At 43.3% G+C, this 27,132-nt stretch overlaps 2 protein-coding genes across 5 annotated transcripts in view; one reads left to right on the top strand and one right to left on the bottom strand.

The window, feature by feature from the left end:
• EFCAB11 (EF-hand calcium binding domain 11) overlaps positions 1-5,721 on the bottom strand; it is a 143,887-nt gene extending 138,166 nt beyond the window's left edge. For both annotated transcript variants that reach the window (XM_041757608.1, XM_041757609.1), the window contains exons 1-3: positions 5,532-5,721; positions 4,898-4,993; positions 227-272 (exon numbers count right to left, since the gene is read on the bottom strand). In XM_041757608.1, the coding sequence (XP_041613542.1) occupies positions 227-272; positions 4,898-4,993; positions 5,532-5,606 (217 nt within the window). In that variant the 5' untranslated portion in view covers positions 5,607-5,721. The remainder of the gene's footprint in view (positions 1-226; positions 273-4,897; positions 4,994-5,531) is intronic.
• A 1,745-nt stretch (positions 5,722-7,466) lies between these two features.
• TDP1 (tyrosyl-DNA phosphodiesterase 1) overlaps positions 7,467-27,132 on the top strand; it is a 91,620-nt gene continuing 71,954 nt past the window's right edge. For 2 of the 3 annotated variants that reach the window (XM_041760011.1, XM_041760013.1), the window contains exons 1-7: positions 7,467-7,586; positions 12,802-13,367; positions 15,769-15,812; positions 16,570-16,625; positions 18,263-18,359; positions 22,048-22,082; positions 26,706-26,798. In XM_041760011.1, coding sequence (XP_041615945.1) covers positions 12,806-13,367; positions 15,769-15,812; positions 16,570-16,625; positions 18,263-18,359; positions 22,048-22,082; positions 26,706-26,798 — 887 coding nt within the window. In that variant the 5' untranslated portion in view covers positions 7,467-7,586; positions 12,802-12,805. The remainder of the gene's footprint in view (positions 7,587-12,801; positions 13,368-15,768; positions 15,813-16,569; positions 16,626-18,262; positions 18,360-22,047; positions 22,083-26,705; positions 26,799-27,132) is intronic. The other variant, XM_041760012.1, reaches the window with a different exon arrangement.

Genomic DNA, 27,132 nt, shown 5'->3' with positions numbered 1-27,132 from the left:
TCAGAAAATCTCCATCATCAGTTGGATGTTGGCATCACAAGCAACGTTTTTTCTTTATACCTTTCAATGGTTTAAAACTTCCTTACAATAAACATACATACTTATAAATACATTAAAGGACCAAAAACTTTTCTTTGAAACAGAACAAAGATGTGCTTTATAATCTCTATTTTTATTAATTTTAGCTTTATGAATATCTAAAAATTAATATTAACTTTCATATTACCGGAAGTGTTTGGATTTACTGAAGACATCACGGAATCAGCTTCTATCTAGAAAAAAGAAAAGCACATACGATTTCATCAAATGTTTTCACAGTGCGAATTCTTAATTCTTGGGGTGTGGGGAAGGATTGTATTTTATGAGAAACCAACTCTCCTGAGTTCAGCAGACAAGTAACATCACAGGACAGCTGTAATAATCATTTTATTCTTCCATTGATATCTGGGGTGGGGGGATAGGTTAGATACATGATGGGGATTAGGGAGGGCACTTGTGATGAGCACTGGGTGTTGTATGGAACTGTTGAATCACTATATTGTACACCTGCAACATACTGCATGTTAACTAATTGGGATTTATTTTTTTAAAGGGGGAAATCAGTTTTATTTTTTAATTTTTAAATTATTTATTTATTTATTCATGAGAGGCACAGAGAGAGACAGAGGCAGAGGGAAAAGCAGGCTCCATGCAGGGAGCCCGATGCGGGACTCGATCCTGGGACTCCAGGATCACACCCTGGGCTGAAGGCAGGCGCCAAACTGCTGAGCCACCCAGGTATCCCCAACTAACTGGGATTTAAATAATCTTAGGGGCAACTTGGGTGGCTCAGCAGTTTAGCACCGCCTTCAATCCAGGGCATGATCCTGGAGACCTGGGATTGAGTCCCACGTCGGGCTCCCTACATGGAGCTTGCTTCTCCCTCTGCCTATGTCTCTGCCTCTCTCTCTCTCTTTTAAATTTAAATTAAAAAAAAAAAAAAGTGGGGAAAAATTTTCAAATAGTTTAAAAAAAACTTAGAAAAATAAAATAAAAACTGAAGTGGCATTACAGCAAAAAATATTTTTATATCTATGAGATACAACATGCTAATCTGCTACAGACTCTAATGGCCCCAAAACAACTTAAACATATATAATCAACTTGGCTGTCATATATGCAGCATAATCTAAAAGGTAACCTATTTTAGACAAATACAAGGATTATTGCAATGAGCTTGATGGCTTTAACTTTTTTCCTGATAATAAAAGTAATGTGATGTAGAAAACATGAAATATATTTTAAAAATCATGAACACTTTTAAAAACAGCAATCCAATGAAAACCACTATTAACATCTTGGCCGAGTCTGCATTTTCCCCTCTATGGCTTTTTAAAGATATTTCAGAACACATCCTAGATAAGGTTCAGGAAACTTTCACTATATATTAAAATATAAGCACTTTCCTATAGTTACAAGGGCGTTATAAACATTATGGAATTAGAACCTTGACAACACCTGGCACGGGTTTTTGACCTTGGATTCCAGGCCTCGCACTTTCCTGGTTTCTCTCGCCCATGCCAGGGGGTTCACATCACATCTTCTTCCTACCTACCCTGAAATGTTGGTACCCCTGCCTGCCCCCACCCCGCCCCCTGTAGAGTACTCTTTAGCACTCTGCATCCTGTTCTCTGCCAATGCCACTCAGTCTCATGTTCTGAACCACCACTTGTAACCTGAGGAGTCCTCAATCTGTCTCTAGCCCTTACCTCTCAATTCCTTGTGTGGTTCCAGATTCCTGCATTTACAAGGGATGGCAGATCTTTCCACCAGAATCTCAACACCAGCACAGTATTTAATGAGTGAATTCACTTGGCATGTTCACAGCCTCCTCAAACTTCATGTGCCCTAAACTCACTGACTTTCCCCAAGCCTACGCCTTAGTTTTAATGCCACTTAGTGGCATTACTATTGCTCCAGCCCTGGTTTCACACCCCTCTCGAGGGCCAACCACATCTAATCAGCAGGGCATAGCATCTCCCTACACCACAAAGTGCTTCCAGACACTTCATATGAGGAATCTAGCTCTTCTAGTCTAAGTGACATCTGGACTGCTTCACAATAGAGGCTATTTTATTCATCTTTATATCACTAGCAACTATCAAGTGTTCATTTTATTAAATAGGAAGTAAACAATTGCATGAATGCATAAATATTTATTACATGTTGTGCATGCAGTAAATATTTTATTTGCTCAAAAGTAATATTCAAAAATATAACCCTAGGAGCACCTGGCTGGCTCAGTTGGTGGAGCATGAAGCTCTTGATCTTGGGGTTGTGAGTTCAAGCCTCATGTTGGATGTAGAGATTACTGAAAAATAAAATCTTTAGGGGCACCTGGGTGGCTTAGTCTGTTAAGTGTCTGCCTTCAGCTCAGGTCATGGATCCAGGAGTCCTGGAATCAAACCCTGCATCAGGCTCCCTGCTTGGCAGGGAGTTTGCTTCTCCCTCTGCCCCTTACCTTGCTCATGTGCACATTCTCTCTCAAATAAATAAAATCTTAAAAAAAAATAAAATCTTTAAAAATATATTTAAAAAACCCAAACTTCAACCTAATATGAAGGTAACAATCTGTTACATTTCACAGAGGGTATACATTATCATTTTTTAAAGATTTATTTATTATTTATTATTTATTTATTTATTTATTTATTTATGAGAGAGAGAGAGAGAGAGAGAGAAAATGAGAGGCAGAGACACAGGAGGGAGAAAAGCAGGCTCCATGCCAGGAGCCCGATGTGGGACTCGATCCCGGGACTCCAGGATTGCGGCCTGGGCCAAAGGCAGGCGCTAAACTGCTGAGCCACCCAGGGATCCCCTATACATTGTCATTTAACACAAGTTATTATACAAATGACTAACAGATGTACAGATGATTTGGTATCACTTTATTGTTTTGTGATCTGCAATCAATAGACATTTGATTAAAACAATGAAACCCGAAACCTCAGCCAGGTAGAAAAATAAAAGTAAAAATTTGTTAAATTTCATGGATTGTACACATGTGTTACCATATCACTATACTTATCATTCAGTTCCTCGCTTATATTCTAAAATTAAAGCCAATTAAGTAGTTTCAAGGGTGATAAAAGCAGAATGAAACCAGCCATCTTTCCAGCTGAACACAGGTTAAATATAATGCTTCAAAAGCTGGGACCATTTAGCTGACCTGCTTTGGAATTCTAGCTGAAATGACTGCAGGTGAATGGAAGAGCTGCAATTTCTGGGAGTCAGCCCTACTTCTCTGAGCTCCATAATCAGCCTACCTTCCATAATCAGTTCATGGGACCAATCTGTGTCAATAGAATGTATTTATCGTGAAGTGGTGATGCATTTAAGCGTAATGAGGAACAGAGAAGTGAGACATCACGTGGTCCCTGCCTTTGCTGGGCTTGCAATCTGAGAAGCAGAGTCCGGTGGGGAGAACAGTCAGGCCAAAGTGATTGCTAAGCTGTTTGGTTTAAGGAGGACAGAGGGAGGGCATTCCAGGCACAGCCCTCTGTTTAAAGGCCACAACTGAATTTCTTAAAGTTGGACAAGATCTTGTCTTTGATTAATTCCAGTTCAGCATCTTAACAAGAAGAATCCATCTCTAGAATCAATGTAACAGGCACCTGGGTGGCTGTCAGTTGTGTACCTTTGGCATGGTCATGGTCCCAGGGAGTCTGCTTGTCCGCCTCCCTCTGCTCCCCCTGCTTATTCTCTCTCTCAAATAAATAAATCCTTAAAAAAAAAAAAATAGAATCAATGTAATGAAGGGAGCAGCCCAATGACAAAGGAGAGCAGGAAATCTGACCTAAAGCAGGACCTTCCTTGAAGCTCAGCTCATTAGTGAATCAGCACAAACTTTCCTGAAGAGTAACACCCAACAAAATTTAAATGTACCTAGTAATTGTACTTCCAGGAATTTATTCTACAGGTATACAACCACAAGTACAGATATACATATAAAAGGATGCTCATCGCAACGATGTTTGTAGGAATGAAAAATAATGAAGGCAATCTAAATGACCAAAGACAGGAAACTGGCTACAGAGAATACTATGCAACTACTTTTTATTTTTATTTATTTATTTATATATTTATTTACTTACTTATTGCGACTACTTTTTAAAACATGGTGGTGCATTTATGTTCACTGTTAAGTGAAAATAAGCAAAATAAAACAGACATACTATGTACCCACTTATGGGTTTTTTTTTAAAAAGATTCTATTTATTTAGCAGAGAGAGAGGAGAAGCAGCAGCAGAGGGAAAGAGAGAAGCAGGCTCCCTACTGAGCAGAGGCCAATGTGGGGTCCTGGGATCATGACCTGAGCCAAAGGCAGACACTTAACCAACTGAGCCAGCGAGGTGCTCCCCACCTATGTTCTTAATAGAATGCTAGGCACGTCTGTTATACATCAGAAATTTTGGACACACACACAAAAAAAAACTGTTAATAATGGTAGCCCCTAAGGGGCAGGACTCTCTGATAGCAAAGGAGGGGATTTTACATTCAACTTTATACTTTTTCCAGGCTGTTGGAATTTTTTGCATAAGTAACTATGTTAGTTTTATAATTCAAATGAATCACACACCCCCCCCCCGTTACCAATACCCCCTCCCCAGTCTTCCCTCTAGACACCTCCCTAGCATCTTGTTTTTATTATAAGCCTGGTGGTGACATAAGCTTCAAGAACTCAACCTCATCCCTGAGTTAGGCTCTTAAGAACTGTAAAAATCCAGCGCTGGACACATCTCTGAAATCGCTCTGAGAGGCAGTGATTTTTAAACACCCTAAAGAAGCCACAGCACTTAGAATCCACCCACTCCTGTACCGTTTGCCCCACTCCCAAATAGATGAAGAAAAGTTCTACCTTGGAGGGCTTGTACCCAAACAGCATTACAACGGCAACTTTAAAGTCCTCTCTGCTTAGATAGCCTTTGTTATCTTCATCGCACGCTTTAAATACCTAAAGAACATCAAAATACCTCCAGTTAGACCGACGCCCGTTTGTTCTATTCCTCGTTTATATTAAATTTAGACCTCCAAAATCTAAACCTCAGCTGAGCAGGGGGGCTTGGAAATGGGAGTTGCATCATCCTAATTTTACTCCTTCTTGAAGAACTCTTAAATGTGCTATCATTTACTCCCCTCCGAAATATGCAAACTACTTAATCGCCAGACTAACGCAAACTAATTCCTTTAAACCACTGGGATAAATTCTACCTAAAATCCTGTCCTAAGAATTAGGAAGGTGAGACAGATAAGAAGGTTGGGGGGTTATTACTAATGAACGAGGTAGCGGGGAAAAGAAGGAACTTGGAAGCAGCCAGAACACCGGACAGGGAGCGAGGGGCCTTGCAGCCCTCGGCTCAGTTATTATCCATGGACCTTTGCAAGGAGGCTCCGGTCCTCGTCGGTGCAACCAAGCCGAGCGAGACCCAGGCGGGAAAGGATGGGAGCCCTGGGTCAAGTTCGAGTCTCGGAATAAGCCTCCGGACACCTACTTCCACCCACTTCTTATGTTCGGAGGGGCTGGCTTCCCAGGTCCGTGGCCGGGCCCCGGGCCCGGAGAAAAACATCGCGACCACCAAACCGACTCGGGACCGGAGAGCCCGAGACCTCCGCGGCCAGATCCCGGGAGCAGCAGACCTCTGGCCACGCTCACCGCAGCTAAGGAAGCTGAACTTAGCCGGGCAACTCCAACGTCTCCTCCTATTGGACGGCCTGCCGGCCACTGGCGTTGATCCCGAGATTCTATTGGCCAGAGGCTTTAGGCCCGTTTCCTAGGAACAGCCTATAGCGGAGCGGCTCCTGGGCCCGCCCCCAGCCTTGGCACCGCCCTTCTCATCCCCTTAACTCCTAGCGCTCCGCTGGGAACCGGCTCACCTAGGTCCTGCCTCAGTGTCTCTTGCAAGGTTCTTTCCATTTTCCTGCCCGCCCCCGCCCCCCCCCCGACCTTGCAATAAGTTACTTGAGTAATTTTTTTTTATCTCTGACACTGTGCTAAACATGATAGGAAACACAAGTGTGGACAAAGCATAAAAAGCCCCAAAGAGCCAAATCCAGGATTCGCCTGCTTATCAGCAAGTCATTGGGGTCGAGCCCTCCAGGGTAGTTACCCTGTTTTGTCTTCCCATAACCCTGCAAGCAGCAGACGTTCAGCAAACGTACCAAGTCCTTCGAACTTCTCTGACGTGGGAAACAAAGCCAGAAGGCAATGCCAATAAAATGAAATGTTCTCATAACCTGCAGCCCATTGACAATTACTTGATGCAGGTAGAGTAAAAGGTTCCTCCAGGAAGCTCCCAACTGCCTTAATGTTAATGTCTTGCTAGAAGGAAAACCACCTTAGCCTGACAAGTCCCCCTATACCCCGGGAGTCCTCTTTAGCAAACTTTTGGAAACTTCCTGTCTCTTTATCTCCCCCAACTCCAAAGTATAAAAATCAGTTGCTCCTTAAAGTCCCATGGCAGTAGCTCTTCTCTTCCCTGGTCCTGTCCCATGCCTTAATAAAACCACCTTTTTGGGGGCAGCCCGGGCGGCTCAGCAGCTTAGCACTGCCTTCAGCCCAGGGTGTGACACTGGAGTCCCAGGATCGAGTCCCGCGTCGGGCTCCCTGCATGGAGCCTGCTCCTCCCTCTGCCTGTGTCTCTGCTTCTCTCTGTGTGTCTGTGTCTCTCATGAATAAATAAACAAAATATTTTTTTAAAAAACACCTTTTTTGCGCCGAAGGCATCTCAAGAATTCTTCCTTGGCCATCAGCTACAGACCCCAACAATATTAAAATAAAAAAAAAAAATCCGTTTACACCAAGTTGTTTCACTAAGTCCTCTAGGAAAGGTGTTTAGTTCGAAAAAAAGAAACTCTGAAAATAAATGTCATAAACATTAAAGCCAAGAACAGAGGGAGGGTTCCGTTTTGCAAGAATTTCAGCCCCCTCCCTCTCCAGGCAAACCAGTTAAATGAAAAACAACAGGCCTTCGCGGTTGAGGGTGATGGGAGCTCATTAACTTTTTTATTTTACAGCAGGTTTTACAAATTTGCGCCCCCAGCAAGCCCGGCGCTCGGGGATGCAGGTCTCGGCGCACAGCTTGCCTCGAACCTCAGCGAATCCTTTCTCTGCCTTTTTAAGTCAATACCGCCCGCCTCGAGCTCCGGGAGGCTGAGCTCGTCCAGGAGAATCCCTGTAAAAGGGGCAGAGTTTCGTCCATTAACTAAGGGCAGGGAGAGAGAGAACACTTCACTTTCTCTCTCCTCCGTTGAGATTAGAAGCGGTCATCAGGAGGTGAGCCGAGAGATGGGACCCCCCCCCCCCCCCCCGTTTCCACTCCTTCCCGCCAGAACCGCCCGCCGCCCCGCGCCCCGGCGGCACCTCAGGACCCGGCGGTGTTTAGGACCCAGCGGCGAGCGTCCCGGAAGGGGAAGGGGAAGGGGCGGGGCCACCAGCCCGGAGCCGCGGCCGGGAGGGTTTAAACTGCGCGCAGGCGCGGGCGGCGGACCGGAGGGCGCTCACCTGGTGGTCGCGGGCGCCTGGGCAGCTGCGGCTCTGGAAGCTCCAGGTGCGTGTCCCGCGGTAGCAGAGCCCGGCCTGCGCGCGGGCCGCTGGGGCCGGAGGAGGGAGCCGAGGGAAGCAGGGCACCTGGGAGGGATGCTGGGGAAGGTCCCCTCCTGGGCCTCGGCTTCCTCGGGCGCCGAACCCGCCAGGCGCGAGCGGCAGGTGTCGCGGGCTCGGGCTCGGGCTCCGGCTCCTCCGCGCGGCAGGTGGGCGGTGTCGTCAGGTGGGGGATGCGGAGCGCGCGGGCGCCTCTCCCGGGCCAGGTTGCGCCTGTGCGCGGAGCGGGTCACCGTGGGACTTACGGGGGACTCGGTGCGAGCGTTCGTGGACCGAGTTCCCTGCTGGCCAAGCGCCTCCGAGGGTGCGGGCCTGTGGTCGGCGCACCCCCCATGGGCCGCCTCCCTCCGGCCCCACCGCCCCTGCAGGACCTGCCCCCGCCGGGTTCGTCTCCCTCCAAGCCGTTCTCCCGTAGCGAACCTAGTAGCTTAGGTAAGTGGGGACCCTGTACTCCCCGCTTGTTAAGGCCTTTCGGGGCCCCTGCCTTTTTAGTCTGAAATCCAGGATCTTTAACACTTCCCTTACTTCTTCCCACCCCCTTCATCCTGAACTACTGTACTGCTTGCCCAGATGCCTCTTTCTCATCTAGGAGTTATTACAACTTTGTACCCACCTCCAGGCCTTTGCAGGTTGGGTTCCCTCTACTTGGAATACTCCCCCCCCCTCCCCTTTATTCGGCTGGTTTTCATGCCTCAGATCTCCCTTAAATGTTACTTATCCTAAAAGCATTCCAAAGTAAGGACGTCCCTGTTACTCTCTCACACCTGTAAAATGCACCTAGTGTCTGGAAAGATAGCTTGGCCCTTCTGTTTGTGTGGGTCTGTTCCTTCCCCGCGCCCCACACCCCCCCTCCCCCGCAGCCCTGAAACATATAAGCACTTTTAGCATAGAAACCATTTGTGTATTAACTCCTTATCCCCAGGGCTAGGCACATAGCAGCTGCTCAAAAGTACCTGTTGCATGAGTGAATTCTGGGAGATAGGTATGATACTCCTTTTCCCCAGGAGGAAACTATGGCTTAGCAGTGAAGTAACCTGCCCAACTCCACTTTACCACCTACTGATGACTGGATTTGAAATGAGAGGAGGAGTTCATGTTTGCCCACAGGTGGTCCACACCGGGCCTCTGCCCTCCTGATGATCTGAGCGCTCTACTAGGAGCCTCTGGGATGTGGAAGAGATATGTCCCAGTTGGGTCTAGTATGATAAGGGGAGAGGAGGTGCTAGCAGCTTTAAGAGGAGTACCCGTTTGCAGCCACAAAACTTTTTTTCCAGTCCCTTTAGGAAACTTTAGTGTTCCACGCTGGCATTTAGTGGGAGAATTTTCTTTAGATTTTTATCGTTTGGCAATATAGCTTAATGCGGTTTACCATATTTCAATCGTTTGCCTACCTCCTTCCTGGTTTTTGTCTCCCTTTTAATACCTGTACCATTGTTTACTTGGTGTTTTGATTTGAATCTATTTTTTACATAAGTATTGTCTTTAAAACTTCATTTTGGGGCAGCGGTTTAGCACTGCCTGCAGCCCGGTGTGTGATCCTGGAGACCGGGGATCAAGTCCCACATCGGGCTCCCTGCATGGAGCCTGCTTCTCTCTCTGCCTGTGTCTCTGCCTCTCTTTCGCTCTCTGAATAAATAAGTAAATCTTTAAAAAAATAAAATAAAAAAACTTCATTTTGTTGTAAATAAAATGGAGCCTTAAGATACTTTGTTGATGGTTTAAAAAGTGTTACTGGTGCCTGCAGAAGAGCCCCAAGTCTGTTGAGGCGTTTCTTCAACACTACAACTGTCCCTTTGATTTAAACTGATCTGAACAGGGGTGCCTGGGTGGCTCAGGTCATGATCTCCAGGTGCTGGGATGGAGCCCCAGCATCTGAATCCTTGCTCAGCAGGGAGTCTGCTACTTCCTCTCTTGCTCCCCCTCCTCCCTGCTTGTACTCTGTCTCGAATAATCTTTAAAAAATGGACTGGAACAGAAAAGGGTGGTACTTGTATAACGCGACATTGTTTGGTCCCAGGCACCCCCACTTTGGAAAACACCACTTTGTGCTGACTTGACTAATGTCGGGTCTCAGAATTGGCCCATCAGAATTGTGACTGTCTAATTTCGGCATCACCATTTACTCAAAATGTGATCTTAGACCTGAGGTATGGCCAGATGCTGCCCAGGAAAGACGACAAACAATTGAAGGAATGCTCTTGAGTTGTACCTTTAACACTGACTTGATGACAAATGCACTCTGCAAATGCCTGTATAGCAGAGAAGTAAAATTCTAATACTGGAACCAGGGAGTTCTCCACAGTAAGTCAGTTCCTGATCTTGGCATTTCAACCACTCCTCTTCATAAAGAGCTTGGTAATCTGAATGTGATGATCCAATTTTTTCTTTCAAAGGCATTTTGCCTTTAATTAGCAAAGTAACAGCATATTTAAGGGTAAGCATATCTAAAACTTAAACTATAAGCAGATAAAAGCATTTTTTTTTTCTCGAAATATGTTTCAAAAGCTTTTTTACCCACTTGTCCTACTTTGGAGGGAATGGTCTTCCTCCTTCCCATCCACTTATGGTTCTAGAACACATAGGTAATAAAACTGAAAGCCTTAGAATTACTCTAAGTAGAGTCACTAAAGATGATGGTCTTCCCTACAGAGTTCTCCATGATTTCTAAATTCTATTTTATTTAGACGTACTTCATCTGGGAGAGGAATGGTGGTAGCCTTTAAGTGTCTGCATACAGGTTTTCTTAGGCTGGAAGCTGAATTCTTTCTCACCTACAAATTCTGCTTTAGAATGGGGAAGGAATTTAGAAAGAACAGCCTGTGGACTCTTAATTGAAGATTCTGTTACTAAGAGCCTGGCTTTACTGCTGTTTGAGAGCTCTTTGAAAGTTAGAGCCAACAGTTTTTTTCTAAGATGGTTCTATTCTTAAATAATTTTTTGAAGCCACAAAACTAGCCACCAAAGTCATTCCTTCGAAGTTCCTTTAACTCACAAGGTGAATTGGGATGGCTTAAATACCTCTCACCAGCAGCCTCCAAGAGTCTAGAACACAAGAGGAACCTAAAATTCAAGGGGAAAAAAATGAAAAGCTTTAAAAACCTGAACTATTCAAGTAAGCGTTTATTAGTAGGTCTGTCCAAGTATTTTTCATGTAGAAAACCTGGCTCTTGTATCCTTTTAACCAAGCTTGTTAGAACTGTATTATCTGGTATCTTAACCCTTAGATTAGAAACAATTTAGGGAAGAAGCCTGCTCAGAGTTCTAACCTAGAAGTGGGGTACACAGAACACTTAGAAAAAGACCTAGACCAAATCTAAGGCCACTAGTACTGAAGCAAGCAGTCCCTACAGCTTTGCATACCAGGTCAGGTTAATAGGGACCCTGAGATGTGAAGAACAGGTCAAATTATGGTCTAAATGAACTCCGTTTTTAAAAAAACACCCTTGAAACAGATAATTTACAGGAGAAACTTGGTCTAACTTGACTGGTCATGAATTGAAAAAGTGAGAAATTGTGAAGGTTGGGGATCCTGGGTGGCTCAGCAATTTAACACCTGCCTTGGCCCAGGGCGTGATCCTGGAGTCCTGGGATCGACTCCCACATCAGGCTCCCTGCATGGAGCCTGCTTCTCTGCCCCCGCCCCTCTCTTTCTCTCTCTCTCTCATAAGTAAATCTTTATTTTTTTAAGATTTTTATTCATGACAGACACAGAGGCAGAGACCCACACACAGGCAGAGGGAGAAGCAGGCCCCATGCAGGGAGCCTGATGTGGAACTCGATCCTGGGTCTCCAGGATCATACCCCAAGCTGAAGGCAATGCCAAACTGCTGGGCCATTGGGGCTGCCCAAATAAAATCTTTAAAAATTGTGAAGGTTTTTTAACTTGACCAGCAACTGGATGGTTCATTTGGTAGAGTATGCAATGTTTGATCTCTGATCTTGGGTGGTGAGTTTGAGCCTACAAAAAAAAACATTAAAACTTTTTAGCTGGAAACATGAAAATATATTCATTCGCAAATCTTTTGGTGTGCAATCAAGCTTTTTTTTTTTTTTTTTTTTTAAGGGATGGAGGTCCTGTGAAGAGTGTACCAATCTTGTAATGTGTCCTCAATTTCTTTAAAAGAGTAAAATTTTGAGAATTTGAACACAGACTCGAGTTAAATAATTTTTCTCTGGGTCTTGTACAAAAATTAAAAAATCACAGTAAGTTCCTTAGCTATCTGGAAAATGTAGTTAGACCTTTACATTTGAATTGGTGAGATTTTGTAGGCAACAAAACCAAAAGTACTTCATCGTTTAAGTAGAAACTTGACTCTGGTTTAGAAAACAAGTGTTTGCTTCAATGCAAGTGTTCTGCAGGTTTTAGTAGTGGATTTAGGATGAGGCCAATAAGATAGTTGGGTCCTTGTGGCAGCAATTCTAGATAATGTATATATAGAATTGAGCATTTGATACTGTTTTTGAGGATTTTGTTCAGCTTCACGGTAAGCTTATCTTTGAAGAATCGCTAACATCCTGTGGGCTCCCATGCTTCGGTAAAGGGTAGATTTATAAACTCCAATTTGATCTCAAAAATTTGAGTAATTATAACTTTGAAATTCCTAAAATTAATACCAAGCACCTGTTAGAAGAGTCGAGGTCAAGAGTGAATATTTTTTTTTTTTTTTAATTTACTTATGATAGTCACAGAGAGAGGGAGAGAGAGAGAGAGAGAGAGGCAGAGACACAGGCAGAGGGAGAAGCAGGCTCCATGCACCGGGAGCCCGACGTGGGATTCGATCCCGGGTCTCCAGGATCGTGCCCTGGGCCAAAGGCAGGCGCTAAACCGCTGCGCCACCCAGGGATCCCAAGAGTGAATATTTTTATTTTGGAGTTTGTCCCCAGCTCTTTCCTCGGGCCTCCTAAGAACAAGGTCTGGGTTGAAAGGAGAAGGTGACTGAGATTTTTGCTGTCACTTCATTTGCCAAATTCCTGTAGCAGATCCTGGGAACGTGCCTCTGAACACCTGTGAAACAGCTGATGTTCATTTAGCAACTCAGCATCTGGTAAGTGTCAGGTGTGCTCTACGGGTTGCAGAAACTCGTACTGACAGGGAATTTAAGAGCAACAGTTTGCCAATGGCCTAGTAAATGAAAATAACAATATTTGTCTTTCACTTCCAGAAGTATGTCTCAGGAAGGTGATTATGGGAAGTGGACAATATCCAGTAGTGATGAGAGTGAGGAAGAAAAGCCAAAACTAGACAAGCCATCTACATCTTCCCTTCCCCATGCTGGGCCAAGAGCAGCAAATGAGCCAAGTTACACCTGTTCTGAGGCTAGAAAAGCTGCCTATAAAAGAAAAATCTCACCTGTGAAGTTCAGCAACACAGATTCACAAGTTTCATCTCCGAAAAGGCAGAGGAGTGGTTCCCAGGAAGACCTAGGTTGGTGTCTCTCCAGCAGCGATGATGAGCTGCAACTGGAAACACAACAGAAACAGGTTGAGAACGTGGTGGTCAGAGAGGAGCACGGAGTCTCTTCTTCCAAGGGCAGTGCCACCCAAAGAACTGGAAATCACAGCCCTCCCGCCCACCATGGGTTCAAAGAGGAGGAAGAGGAGTATGAAACCTCAGGGGAAGGCCAGGACATTTGGGACATGTTGGCAAAAGGGAACCCCTTCCAATTCTACCTCACTCGGGTCTCAGGAATCAAGCCAAAGTATAACTCTGGAGCCCTCCACATCAAGGGTAAGTGTTCCAGCGCTGTCAAACTGCAGCACTGTCCCCTTGGCAGAACAAGGAGGGTGAGCTAGAATGGTCTCCAAGAACTCTTCTTTGCAGTCTTAACTACTCCCAGGAAAAAATACCATTTTAACAAGCAAATGCATTAGTTTGACAGCAAACTAATGTTTTTCTTAGAGAATCAGAGTGTTTCTCAGTCCTGTAGATCAACCAGTTGGAATACTTAGACAATTCTAAACATTGTGCTAACTTTTAAACTTGCTAATAACACTTAAATAGCAAATCCCTGGGAGCATTCTTTGATTCCTGGATCAACATTGACAGCAGCATCACGTAAAACTTGTTAAAAATGCAAATTTGGGGGCTACGCCCCAGTTCATTGGATCAAACTCTGGGAGCAGGGCTTTGCAGTCTGTTTTAAGAAGCTTTTGAGGGGATTCTCATGCCCAGTCAGGTTTGAGAACTACTGCTTAGTATATGTGCTGCCAAAACAAGCACGACAACTGCTTAGAAGTCAGGTTTCAATTCCTGGTGAAGAAACCAACATCAGTACACAAATAGACATTTTAGTTCTGAATCAGAAGGTAGTCTGTAGTTGCTTTGCTTTATTCCCCAGCGTGCATCTGTGTGATGTCATGATATGTATTTGGTCTTCATTCCTGGTTGATTTTTGTCCCAGGCTCCTGGAATGGCTCTAAAGTAATGAAAGTCAAAGGAATATCCCTTCTGTTTCTAACAAGCTCCTTTCAGTCACGTGTGGGTTTGTTAATGAGGTGACTTTTGGAAAGACCTAAGAGTGGGGGACTGATTGCCAGGGAGACCCAATTGTGTCACTGAAGTTGGAATTTTCAGTTCCGCCCTCACCCTCACCTCCCACCCCCAAGGAAAGGGAAAGGGGCTGGAGGCGGTTAATCTCTAATGGCCAAAGATTTACTCATCATTCCTTTGTAATGAAGCCTCCTTTCAAAAACTAACTTGAAGGGGCTTAGAAAGCTTCCAGGTTGGTGAACACATGGAGGGTGCACACTCCTTCCTCTATTCCTTTTTCTTTGCATCTCTCCCACCTGAATGTTCCTGATTTGTATCCTCTTATAATAAACTGGTACTCTAGTAAGTAGAATGCTTTTTGGAGTTCTGTGAAACATTCTAGCAAGTTCTCAAAACCAAGGAGGGGCAAATAGGTGATATTGTGGAGAACTGCAATACATTCCTTTTGTGTTGTGTACCTCTTATAAAAATACCAGGAGTTTCCTGAAGGCAACTTCTTTAAAATCTTTGTACCCCAGCATGTAGGTCACTATCTGAAAGAAGCACTCAGTAAGCATGGTCTAATGAATGAGCCTACTCTTGAAATCCTCAGGCAGTTTGATGGTTAGGAGCACAAGTGCTGAAGCCAGATAGCTGGACATCAATCCTGACTATCCCCCTTCCTAGCTGTGTGGCCATGGTCAGCCCCCTGAGGGGAGACTCCTCATCTACCAAATGGGAATGAGCAACTCCAGCTCAGAAAATGGCTGTGAAGGGTAAGAGTAAACACATGGACAGTGGTAAAAACTGTGCCTGGCACCTAATAAATCCTGTACGAGTGCAGCTGTTACAGTCGGCAGTGGTAATTGTATAATTCCTCTCCTAGTACAGTTTATGAGAAGGGAGTTTTTTTTTTTTTTTTTTTTTTTTTAAGATTATACTTATTCATTCATGAGAGACACCAGAGAAGCAGAGACACAGGCAAAAGGAGAAGCAGGCCCCATGCAGGGAGCCTGATGTGGGACTCGATCCCAGGACTCCAAGATCACACCCTGGGCCAAAGGCAGGCACTAAACCACTGAGCCACCCATGGATCCCCAAGAAGTGAGCTTTTTGATCTTACTTGAAGTCAAGTTGGAATGAGTGTGAAGTGCAACCCCCTTCGACATGACCTGAAGTGCCAGAAATATGAGCTTAGGGTTGTTGGTGCCTCTGCCCTCCTTCACAGGAAGCAACAAGTGCCTCTGCCCTCCTTCACAGGAAGCAAGTGCGCTCAGGAGACGGTGTTGCTAGACCACGGCTGTTGCTGTTTTCTAGACGGTGTTGGGGAGGTTTCTTGGAGAGGGACTTGGATAAGTACTTAAAGGAGATAAAGATTAAGATCTGGAAAGAACAATATATGGTCATTGTCCTTCGTGGCAGTTTTTTAAATTGATCAGTCATCAGATTCTGAAATTGTAGGTTTTAGTTTTATGTTCTATTTCGTTAAAACGTAATAAATATTGCTCAAATTTACTCCTGAATTTTATGGAACATTATGTTTAACTTTGTAGTCATTTCTCGGTTCATGGTTTTCTCAGCCAAATTTTGATTGTCAATTGTGATTACCAGATGATTCTTATCAAAAAATGAACTCAATATAAATGTTTTGTCTTCTCAGATATCTTATCTCCTCTATTTGGGACACTTGTATCTTCAGCTCAGGTGAGTTTATCGTGGTTTTTTCTTTGGATGAAAAGACAAATAACCCCATAAGAAAAAAGGAGGACCTGTCTCAGTCCTGTATGGGGTCCCCAAGATGGTATGTGCCAGGAGGCTGGTGCCAAGAACCACAGTTCTGCTGAGGCTGTGTCCAGCCATCAGCATGGAATAAAGATACCGGTACCAGTGCAGCTTCTGGCTGACCAAGAAATCACTCTGGGAATTCCAGCCTGAGGGACTTCTTTTTGGTACACAGTTAATCTCCTGGGTCTCTAGTACAACTCTTGGGGAGGTGCAGAACTTGTAGTCAAGTGTAATTGGTATAAGCCTAGTGAATGTCCAGTCCCAGAGGCCTGTTCACAAAGCTAGCTTATAAGTTAGGCTGAAAAGAAATGTTCTAAAAGTCCTTTTTATGATCACCTAGGGGGAAAAGGGATAAATTAATAAGCCCTTTTATTTAAATTAATCAGAGGGCTCTTAGAAATATGTAGTAAGACTACTTAGAAATACTGCCAAAGCCTGCAGGATCCTTTCCTTAGAACCTTTTTTTTTTCCCTGCTCTATCCCATTGATTCAGATTCCTTGAATTGGTTATTCCCTTCAGGATACATTCTAGGTTTGAGTATCGTAACACAACTGTCCAGGTTTATAAATAATACTTGGGAGTTCATCCTTAGTCTAGTTTCTTTCAGTTCAATAACTGAACTATTCTGCTTGGCTGAATCACCCATAACGCTGTTCCTTTTCTTTCCCCATCTAGTTTAACTACTGCTTTGATGTGGACTGGCTCATAAAACAGTATCCACCAGAGTTCAGGTGAGGACCACAGGATGACTGAGAACAACTGTAATGGGGCTCGAAAATACAAGATTAGTGATTCACAGGCAACTGCTGTTCATCTTTTTTTTTTTTTTTTTTTAATATTTCTTTTGAAACTATTAATCATACAAACCTTGTTACATAGGAAAAACAGCATTTGTTGATCTATTCTAATTAATCTCCTGTGTTCCTAATATAGATGTTAGCATTCATGGCTGTTGCTGTTTCCAGAAGTAGATAAAGACAAGTCCCAATCTAAAGAACTTTGATATTAATGTGAAGGAAAAGATCATTACTATCTGCTTTCTAGACCTGTAAACATGCCACGCTTCCCTTAGCACAGCAGTGCTGTTCAAAGAACATTTGCTAATAATTCTTCCTGTATTCAGGAGCCAGTGAAGGGGGTTTGAGAGCCTTCTTTTATCCAGATTACAGAGGTGATGGATTTTTCAGTTCATCCTCTACAGTTCCTCAGCCTGGTATTAGGTGGTGTAGCCTGAATACAGATAGGACAGGTGGCAGGTCACTGTACAATGCTATGTCTAACATTCACCAAGCAAAACCCTTAACAGCAAGAAAGGTAAAGGAATATACCCACAGCAAAATAATTGGTCAGGGTCCTCAAAGTCCTTGGTACATTTAGGACATCCGATTTTGGAAACCTTTATTAATAGCAGATAAAATTATATTGAAATTTCCTGAGAGGCTTTGTCACTCAAGGGCTTGTGTTTGACCTGTAACACATAGGGTTAGTTTTAGCTGTATATAACAGAAAAGCAAAAATAACCGTGGCTTAAATGAGAGAAAACAGTTTCTCCAGCCTGAGAAGTCCAGACAGTAGACATTTGTGGTCTGGTTTGGGGGCTGATGTGGTTCTCAGGGACTTAGTCACCCATTGTGTCTTTCTGTCCCACCATCCTGTACATGTCCTCAAAGTATCTTCATGGTCCAGGAAGGCACCCAGTGCTCCAGGTCACTGGTCTCTGTTCCAGGTGGCAGGCAGGAGAAAGGGCACAAGGGCCACCTCCCAGCTATGCCTCCTTTGAGCAGCCTCCTATATGTCCCACACAACACCTGCTTCTATTTCATTGAGCAGAACTCGGCCATAAGATACCTTATTTCCTTGAACTCTACAACCACTTATTAATAAGTCTGTGTCATGCCTTGGGCGTGGGCTTGTTCACCCTTATATCTTGGGACGAGTACAATACCTACTACACAGTAGAGTTTAGTGAATATAGGTCTAATGAGGAAATGCTCTTTTGCTTGGTCCAAAGGAAGGGAGAGAGAAGAGCATCCTACTAGGTAACAGTAATTGTGTATCTTTTAATCTGAACTTAAACACATGAACACAGAGCTAACTATATGTCCTTCTGGACCAAAGAAGATAATTACTTAGGGATTTCCTTGAGTCACAATTTCTCTGGGTCCCATCAGATCTTTTTTGGGATCAGGCCACATGACCCTGTTGTAAAGGTAACTGGTTAGTAAAGAGTAACTGGTTAGTGCTCTATTTTAGCTCCGTACTGTCACCACAAAGACTAGAAACACTTGTCTGGTGGTAAGGAAACTAGCATTCTTTAGTCAGTAGTCCAGCTTTATAAAAGATGTATTCTAAATACTTCTGTTTCTAGGAAGAAACCAATCCTGCTTGTGCACGGAGATAAACGAGAAGCTAAGGCTCACTTACATGCCCAGGCCAAGCCTTATGAAAACATTTCCCTCTGCCAGGTAAGCTACTTCTGTTTGAGATCGTGCTTAGTCCAGGAGTTGAAAGGAAATGTAGACATTTAATCTAACTACCCACCTAGAGCAAGAATCCTTTATCTAGCATCACCAACAGATAACTTTTCGAGCCTTGACTTAAATGCTTTCTGAGACACCCATCTATGTGTGGGTAGCCCTTGAAGTTGGAAGGATTTTTCTTTCTTTGTTGACCTGATATCTCTGTATTTGTCAGGTTCCTCCAGAGAAACGGAACCAATAGGGTAAGTGTGTGTAGAAGACTTACTTTAAAAGAATTAGGTCACATGATTGGGGACTGGCAAGTCTAGATGTTATAGGGTAAGCCTGCAGGCTGGAAACCCAGAAGAGTAGATGCTGTAGCTCAGGTCCAAGATGTTCTGAAGACCGAATTTCCTCTTCCTTGAGGGAGATAGTCTTTTTTTCACTTAAGCCTTCAACTGACTGAATGAGGTTCACAAAGAGAAATCTGTTTTACTCTGCTAATTCAAATGTTAATCTCCTCTAAAAATGACCTTCATGGCAATATCTCCCCAAATATCTGGATACTGTGACATGGCCAAGTTGACACACACAATTAATCCTCATCATCTCCTTTTACCTCTTGTGCTTGGGTCCTGATTCCCCCTCTCTGGAGCCACATATAATAAACTCTACAAATGTGACTGATGCCTGTTTATAAAGTCCTCTATTGTACCTCCTTCATTTTCTTTCAGGTTTGAGCATCATTTCTTTAGTTGTAACAAGAATCCCTATCATTCCCCCATCTGCTAGCACTCCTCTGTTTGCATCTAGTTTGTCATTGTCCTTCTTGAACCTGACCAGGTTTTCTGAATGCAAATCAGTGGGTGCTGCTTTCTGTGAATGCAGCTTAAAACTTTGTTTTGACAACTTATCTGACGGGTACTTGTTGCTGACACTTGACCCATAGACCTCTGATCTTTTTCGTGTGAATTCCAGCGAAGGTCTATACTGGAAGGATGGACAAATGAAGTAAACCTATTAAGAAACTATGTGAGTTGAGCTGCAAATGTCTAGGCCTAATGAGGGAACAATAAGTGGTCTTGTAACAGCTGTATCTGCTTTGTTTGCTGGGACCAAAGCAAAGCAGAAAAGGCCAAAAAGTTGTTGCCGAGGTTCTTGTTACAGTCCCAGAATTCTATCCTAATGCCCTTCATTCTGTATGTGAAAATACACTGTAAGTCTTGGACTTCCTTTATGACTAGTTGCTTTTGATTCCATCCCTAAAAGAATATTGGGTGTGGGATTTCGTGCAACAAACTGGGGAGAGAGAAGCAAGAATTTTTCATAGTGTGATTTCCTTCTTGTGGAAATGGTGGCTCTGAAGTGATTGAGGTCATACTGACCTTTTCCTGTTTGGGCAGCTGACTAGTCCATTTCCAAGCAGCCACAATAAGATACTTTCTCTTTGCCATAGTGAAATAGCCTCTAGATTTATGCTCTTGGAGTGCATTGACAAGCGTGAACTACATGGAACCTAGATCATTTTTCATTTTCTTTCTAATGTCTTTTTTCCTCCCTGTTCATATAAGAATTCCAACTCATTTTAATGTTCTTTCAACTATAAAATGCTATCTGTGTATGTGGTTATTCTTAAAGGTTCACAGGGAGAAATCTCAATCTGCTCAGTCTTAAACCTGGCTTAAATTTTTCCTGTGATTTGACCCACAGTACTTTATGTAGTTGGAGTTTTTAAAACAGTCACTCCTTGACCCAACACAACATGTTTATGGCTCAGCTTTTATACATAAGCGTCTGCTTGGCAGTTGCCTAAAATCCCATGGTTTGCTTTTGCTTCTTCCAAAAGAAGAGTTTAACCTGCAGTAGGATAGTGCTCATGAGACTAATAGTGGTTAGAAAATAACCCAGGAATCCTAAAAAGCAATCATGAAATCAGTGGAAATAGACTTTCAGAGTCTAGCCACTTGTACTGGAAAGTTTGGGGGAGTGTGTGGCAGGTCTGATGGTGTGCTCCAGGCTGGCCACTAGGGGGCACGACGGCCCACTGTCCTCTACCTCCACCAAAGAGCTGTTCAGAAGGTCCCAGTTCTAGTCCAAAGTGTAGGACTGTGATATCATCCTGACCTGTTGAATTACCATCACATCCTGTCAGTAAGATGAATTCTTGGCTTTTTAGGACAGGAGTGCAACATAACATCTGATGAGCTGAGGCATAGTAGCGAAAATCAGCGGATCTTCCCATTTTGCACATGTGGGGCCTGAGGCCAGAGATTGAGACCTTATGGTGGTCAAAGTTCAAACTGCCTAAGTTCTGCAGTTCTCTACTCACTATGTCCATCTGGGTCCATCACTTAACCTCTGTAGGCCTAATTTATCTCTAGGATGGATTGCTAATAGTCATCTTCACTCGGTTGTAGTACCAAGGATTTGGTACATTTGCCCCCAAAAAGCATCTGTTAGCGATTACCTGTTGAAGTTACTATGCTTATGCTTAGACTTGCCCAAAAGCAAACAACTGCCAGCAAAACTAAACTCAGAAGCCAAGTCTCTTGACCATTGCATTTTCTGAGCCAAATACCAGATTATAGAGAGACAATCTTCATTCTAATTTTATAGTTTTAAAGACCTACTCTTCTCTGATCTCTCTTCATTTGTGTGGCCAGAGCCTACAAATGCATTCTGGTCTGTGAGCATCCCCAAACACTGAGCTTAAAGGGTGTAGTGAGCGGGGCCACCTATCTCAGCATCCCCAAGACAGGTGTGTCCTACTCAACCTGTTGTCTTCTAATTGCCTGTTTCTGCCTCCAGCAAACAAGTCCATCCCTCTGCCCTGTTGGGGTGGGGAGCTTGATTTTTAGAAGCACTTAGTTCCATTTCTAGAGTGCTTACTCCATGCAGGCCCTCTCTTCTAGACAGTCCATGTAGTTGTCTCATCTACTCCTAAAACTCTGAATCCCCTAACAGCACCCTCATTGTAAAGAGAAAAAAAGATGAGGCATAGAGATTTAAGTATTTTTCAAAGTTACCCGAAGTTGTAAGGATGGGATTTTTGCGTCCCTGTGTCCACATTCCTCACTGTTAAACTGTTTTGACATTTCTGTTTAACTCTTTCATAGCCTACATTTTGAGATGTATTCTGCTTAACCAAGGTCTTACAATACTGAATGTTAGCTAAAAATGTTTTAATTCTCCACCCATTCCTATTTGTTAAGGTATCATTTTGTAATAGAAAAATAGATTGAATCTTTTTAGCACTCGCTAGGTTATCAATATGAGAACTTCTGTTTTAACATCAAAATGTACGCTACTACCACATTGTTCATTTTAGATACGGTCTAGAAATTTTCTGATACATTAATTTCTGTGTAAGCCAAATATCTTAATTTTAAAACTTTGCTTACGGTCCCTTTTTTTTTTTTTTTTTTTTTTTTTTGGCGACTAAAGGTAACAGACTTATTCTGAGGACTAATTAAAAATTCAGCATATATCAAATCGTTCTGCCTAACTAAAAAACTAATGAACCTCACTGGATAGGATTATAAAAGTTGTATTGTCAGTCCAGGGCCTCTCCACTAGAGGGCAGTGAAAACAACTCAAAACAATGTTTGACCCAAACCTTTTCTAACTTAATTTCCAATAGATAAGGATATTGAGTTTGCTAAAAATAAGTGACTCAACTTCTTTTTCATCCTAGGCAAAGTTGGATATTGCATTTGGAACACACCACACGTAAGCAAATTTTTACAAGATGGGAGAGGGTGTGATTTTAGTAGAGCAAAGGACACTATTCTGAAAGTGCCCTTAAAGGAACTCCCAGGTGACAGTTTTGCCAGGGAAAAGAACATCCGTAAGAAAGTAGAGGCGGTGGAGCTGTTTACTAACAGCCTTAAGACAAAGTCCTGGGATTCTGGCTCTTAATGTGAAAATCTGAATCTGTGATGTGGTTTCTGCTTTCTGTTCAGGAACCCCTTCCAGCCAGTGGGGGGCGCGGGCGGGGTGGAGTCGGTGGTGGTTTGTTGTGTAGTCTGAGGTTACAGATGACTCTAGGTGTCAGTCATGTGCCTTTGGATTCCACTACTTAAAAAAAAGTCTGATTTAAGATGCTGAATTGCATTAAATAGAATATTAGGTCAGCTCCATGCTGTGATAAACTACAACGCTGTTAATTTGACACTGATGCCTATCCCTGCTCAAAACTTCTCAGAAATTTCTTTTAGAACCATTTTGAGATGTTGTAAACCGGGAAAGAAAATCTTCTATTACTTCCTACATGACATGTTGCACCTGATGATCAGTTTGATTCCTACTGCAGTTAATTCTTACGGCTGTTCTACTAAGCCTTTTTACATAATTGTTCTATAAATGAGAAAAAGAAGATATGGTTGTTCCTATTTCAGTATTTTTATAAACCAGCAGTGGAAGTGGGTTGGAATTGTAAGCATGTCCTTTCAGGTAACAGTCTCTAGGGCAACAAGGAATCTCCTAGGATGGATTCTGACCTGTCGAAATATTAGTCCCAAGTCTTGCTTGTAACCATTGTTTTCTTGATGTTACAGTGACTCGAAATCAGGAAATATGTTCATATTTCTTTGGCAAAATATGGTTTGAAGCATACAGCCTGTTTTAAAAAAGGAACCAGAACAGGAAGGGCTGAGCTATTTCATAAGAGGATGCTTTTCCACCGTATTTTATCTGGTCTTTAATCCTCCTGAGTCAATGTTGTGTTTACCAACCATCCCTGACGGGTAGCCTTTAACAGAATAGGGTTTGAGGATTCTTGTGAACTTAAGCGTTTAACTCAGGTATAAATTACTCTTTATGGAGCACTTATCACAGGATGATAGATAGGATACAAAATAGCCTTGAGTAGACTGAGTAGGTATCTTAGGCTCTCCTCCCTGCATCACAAGAGACCCTGGCGGTGGATGGCGGCAGTCAGCCTGTCCTAGGAAGACGTCCTGACCGTAATGAATAGCACCAAATGAATCCTAGTTCACCACCCTTAGCCAGGCCCCTAGCATAAATCTTACTCTAAAATTCCCCCATTTGGGCCCTGGACATGATTTGCTGATCCTTAGTGTCAGCTTCTTGCATGGCCCCACATTCTGTGCCAGCAGTCAGCATTTTGTGGGCACCATCACACTGCAGTTCTGTACCAGCATGTACGAGAGCCTGCATCTTCCATCTTCATTTCAATTACACTGTGAGTCCTGTGAGGGACTGAGCATGTTGGGTCTGGCCAGGATCTAGCACGATAACATTTGATTGATCCTAGAGGGGCTATCCTTTTATTATGCTACTTAACACATGATTTGGCCCGTCCTCTTCATTATATAGAGGTCCTTCGTAGATAAGCAGTTATCTTCCAGCTACTGTTGAAGACAGGACAAGGACCCATTTAACTCTTCATTCTCATTTGGTTTTAGCTAATATTGATTTTCCCAGCACCCCCCCACCCCCACCTCCCACACCCCCGCAGGTTGAGCCCAGCAGTTACTCAGAATTGTAAATGCCTAGGCAAGTAATTACAACAGAGCCCTTCCCAGCCACATAGTTAACATTTTTTTAAAATGCCAGTATCTTGAAGACTAAACTCATGTCTTGAAGTTACTCAGTTGCTCATTTAAAAAATTTCTAAAGAATTGATTAAATTACTGTTGTAATGAGGCACAGCTCTGGTGTTTTGAGACTTAATAGTTCTCATAGCTCTTAGTGTTTGGATGAGAGGCAAAATATTAGGAGTTAGAAAAAGGAGGAAACCTTCCAGCTCGCAGTGCTGGAGTGTAATGTGCCTCCCCAACTTGAGAGTGTAGTTACTATACTAAGTAGAAAGTAGTCTTTGAGATTACATCCACTTTAGCAGAGATGTTTGGACCATGTACTATGCACAAAACATCTGAAGACAACCAAGATATAGACCCCGTCACTATCCCTGTTAGGTACAATAAACATGCTTTATCCATGTTTCTGTAGGATGCCATGCAGTCTCAGGGCCTGTCACCCAGAGCTTTAGATTTCTGAACTTTTTCACTGTCCCCCAGAGCTGGGAACAAAAGTACCTCTAGCTCTGAGAATCGGTGGGGTAGGGGGGAAGCCAAAGCAGCCAAATGGTGAATGTCTGCCTGGGAGCCAGTGGCAGACTGCAGGGTGGTCAGGCACCGCTTTCTGCTTACATCTGTAGCCCGGCCTCCCACCACACAGGACTTAGTCCCACATTGACCTACCCATCCACATACTTGCCAATTGTGTGACGTGTCCTTGGCCCTGTACTTCCCTGTGGAAGCCATGCCTAGTGAGATGAAGGTCCCACCCCATGAGATCCAAACAAGCTCTTCTGGCTCATTCAGGAACTTTGATCATTCCCAGTACCTACCAGGCCATAGATTCTGCTGTTGTAAAATAAGGCTGTTAATGCCTCCTGGATCACCGGGGAGATATGTGTATTGTATTCTGGAGAGCTTCTGGAATGCCTGGCACAGAGGTGCTCTGCAGACATTGGTTTTCTTCCCCCTTTACTGGAATAGCTCCAGGTTTGGAAATTATCCCTTTTACTGCCCCCGCAACTTAACATGTAATATGCAGGTCAACATTTCTTCAGGGGAGACTTCATTTCTTATGCATTTTTAATTGTGATTTTATTAGCTCCTGCCACTTTGCCTGAGATGATGGCTCTCTTTAGAATACCTCACGATCCTGTTGGATAAGATTCACTGACAGCAGTACATGATTTTCCTGATAATTGATGCCTTGATTAATGGAAATATTTGTGAAACTTAAATCTTGGATTCATAACTGGCCTTATTCTTAATTACAGTCAGCTGCTGATTTGGCAACTGTGTGTGTAAATCTGCCCAGATTTCAGGAAGCCCGTTTCATAAACGGAGAAAAGATTGGTTCAGCAGCTGTCACTTCTCCAGCTTTGCATTAACTTACTGTTTGCCAGCTTGGGTTAAATTCTCATTTTGGCAAGAGCTAAATATCTCATTCTCTTTTCTATTCTTTGCAGTATCTTTTTATGCTAACCCCATTCTGTCCATATACAATTCAGTTTTGTTTATTTGGAGAGAACCAGTGGTTAGTTCCCTCCGCCCCAATGCGTGAACTGACATCAGTTGGTATTAAGTAGCATGTTGGCCCCAGTGGAAATAAGGCAGAGTTACTGCCTTGAGAAGTGAATCCCTAGTTACAGGGTAAGAACTTAGATCCATGAAACAATTGGGAAACCATAAGCCCTCTAGGAGTAGATGAAGAAATAAAGCAAGGCACTGAAGGAGTCCTGGAAATGCACATGGGGGAGAGTTCATTTCATGAACGCATGTTATGATTCCTTCTCAAAACCCTGGGCAGCAAGGAAGAGATTGATCCTTTACTTTATTAGTGAGAAACTGTGGGACACCAAGTGACTTCCGTAGGGTCCTACATCCTCCAGTTGATGACAAGAGCTTAGGTCTTCTAGCTTCAAGTAGAAAGCTCTTGTTTGTATCCTTTTCTTCTCTGTCTAGAAATAAAACAAGAGCACTCTGACGACTGGAGGGAAGGCCCATGGCAGAGGGAGGACTCAGCTGGGTCTCATCTGAGTACATGAAGAAAAGGAAAGACTTCAAGGCTAGATCCGTGTTGGTGATGAGTATGGCATCTGTGGATCTGTGGAGTATGAGAAAAGATCAGTCTTGGGATAGTGAAGCATTTTCAAACTTTTCCAAACCACAATCCACATTAAAAAGTACAGTGTTACATAGTCTATCACACGTGTTCATACTCCTATGACGCCTATGCTGTGAAACCAGTTATTTAAATATCTACAATATATTTGTTTCTAACTATTTTAAATAGACTTATTTATTTTAGAGCCTAAGCGGGAGAGGGAGAGAGAATCTTATAGCAGACTCCCCACTCAGCACAGAGCCAACATGGGGCTCGATCTCCTGACCCTGAGACCATGACCTGAGTAAAAATCAAGAGTCAGATGCTTAACTGAGCCACCCAGGCACCCCTCTATTGTAACAACTTAAAAAACACTAGCTACGATGTAGTAGCAGGAGGCTGTGACCATACTTTGAGAAACACTGGACAAGGTTTCCATGGTCCTGAATAGATAAGGGCTTCAAGTGTCAGGCTCGGCCATGTGGGCAGGATGAGGCAAAAGTCCGTTTACTCAGAGCATTTCAAAAGGTGGTTTTCTACCTATCACTTAAATAGACTGATTTTAATAACATGTAGAAGAAATGAAGGTTGTAACTGTTAAGTTTGAGTAGTAGAAGGTTCTGAGAACTCCTTTAGCTATGGTATTTGCACTGTAAAAATAGTATATATTTTAACAGCATTAATGCCTTTGTTCTCTTATTTTTAAAGGAAAATGATGTTACTGCTGTATGAAGAAGGCCTCCGGGTGGTCATACACACCTCCAACCTCATCCATGCCGACTGGCACCAGAAAACTCAGGGGTTTGTAGGCTTCTGTTTACTTCACAGCAGTGGTTCTGGGTGGTATTCACTGGACTCTTTTCTTAGATTGTTTCAAAACAAAACACAAAAACCTCACCTGTAGCATAAAAAAGAGACAGACCTGGAAATAGTATCTTACTACCTCCCCCCCCAGGGTCCACTGCTTCAAGTGTTAACAGTTGAGTACATACATATCCGTGACTATCATACGTGTAAACATAAATACTTGTTTTTCCCAGGTCTTAGAAAAATAGGATTATACACACTCTACAGCAAGTACAGGGAACAGCATATACAAAGGCTCTGAGGCAGGAAAGGGGGTGTAAAATGAAAG

Source organism: Vulpes lagopus, chromosome 6, assembly GCF_018345385.1.
Source record: "Vulpes lagopus strain Blue_001 chromosome 6, ASM1834538v1, whole genome shotgun sequence".
NCBI classification, from domain to species: Eukaryota; Metazoa; Chordata; class Mammalia; order Carnivora; family Canidae; genus Vulpes; species Vulpes lagopus.
This window is presented reverse-complemented; position numbering and strand designations above follow the sequence as displayed.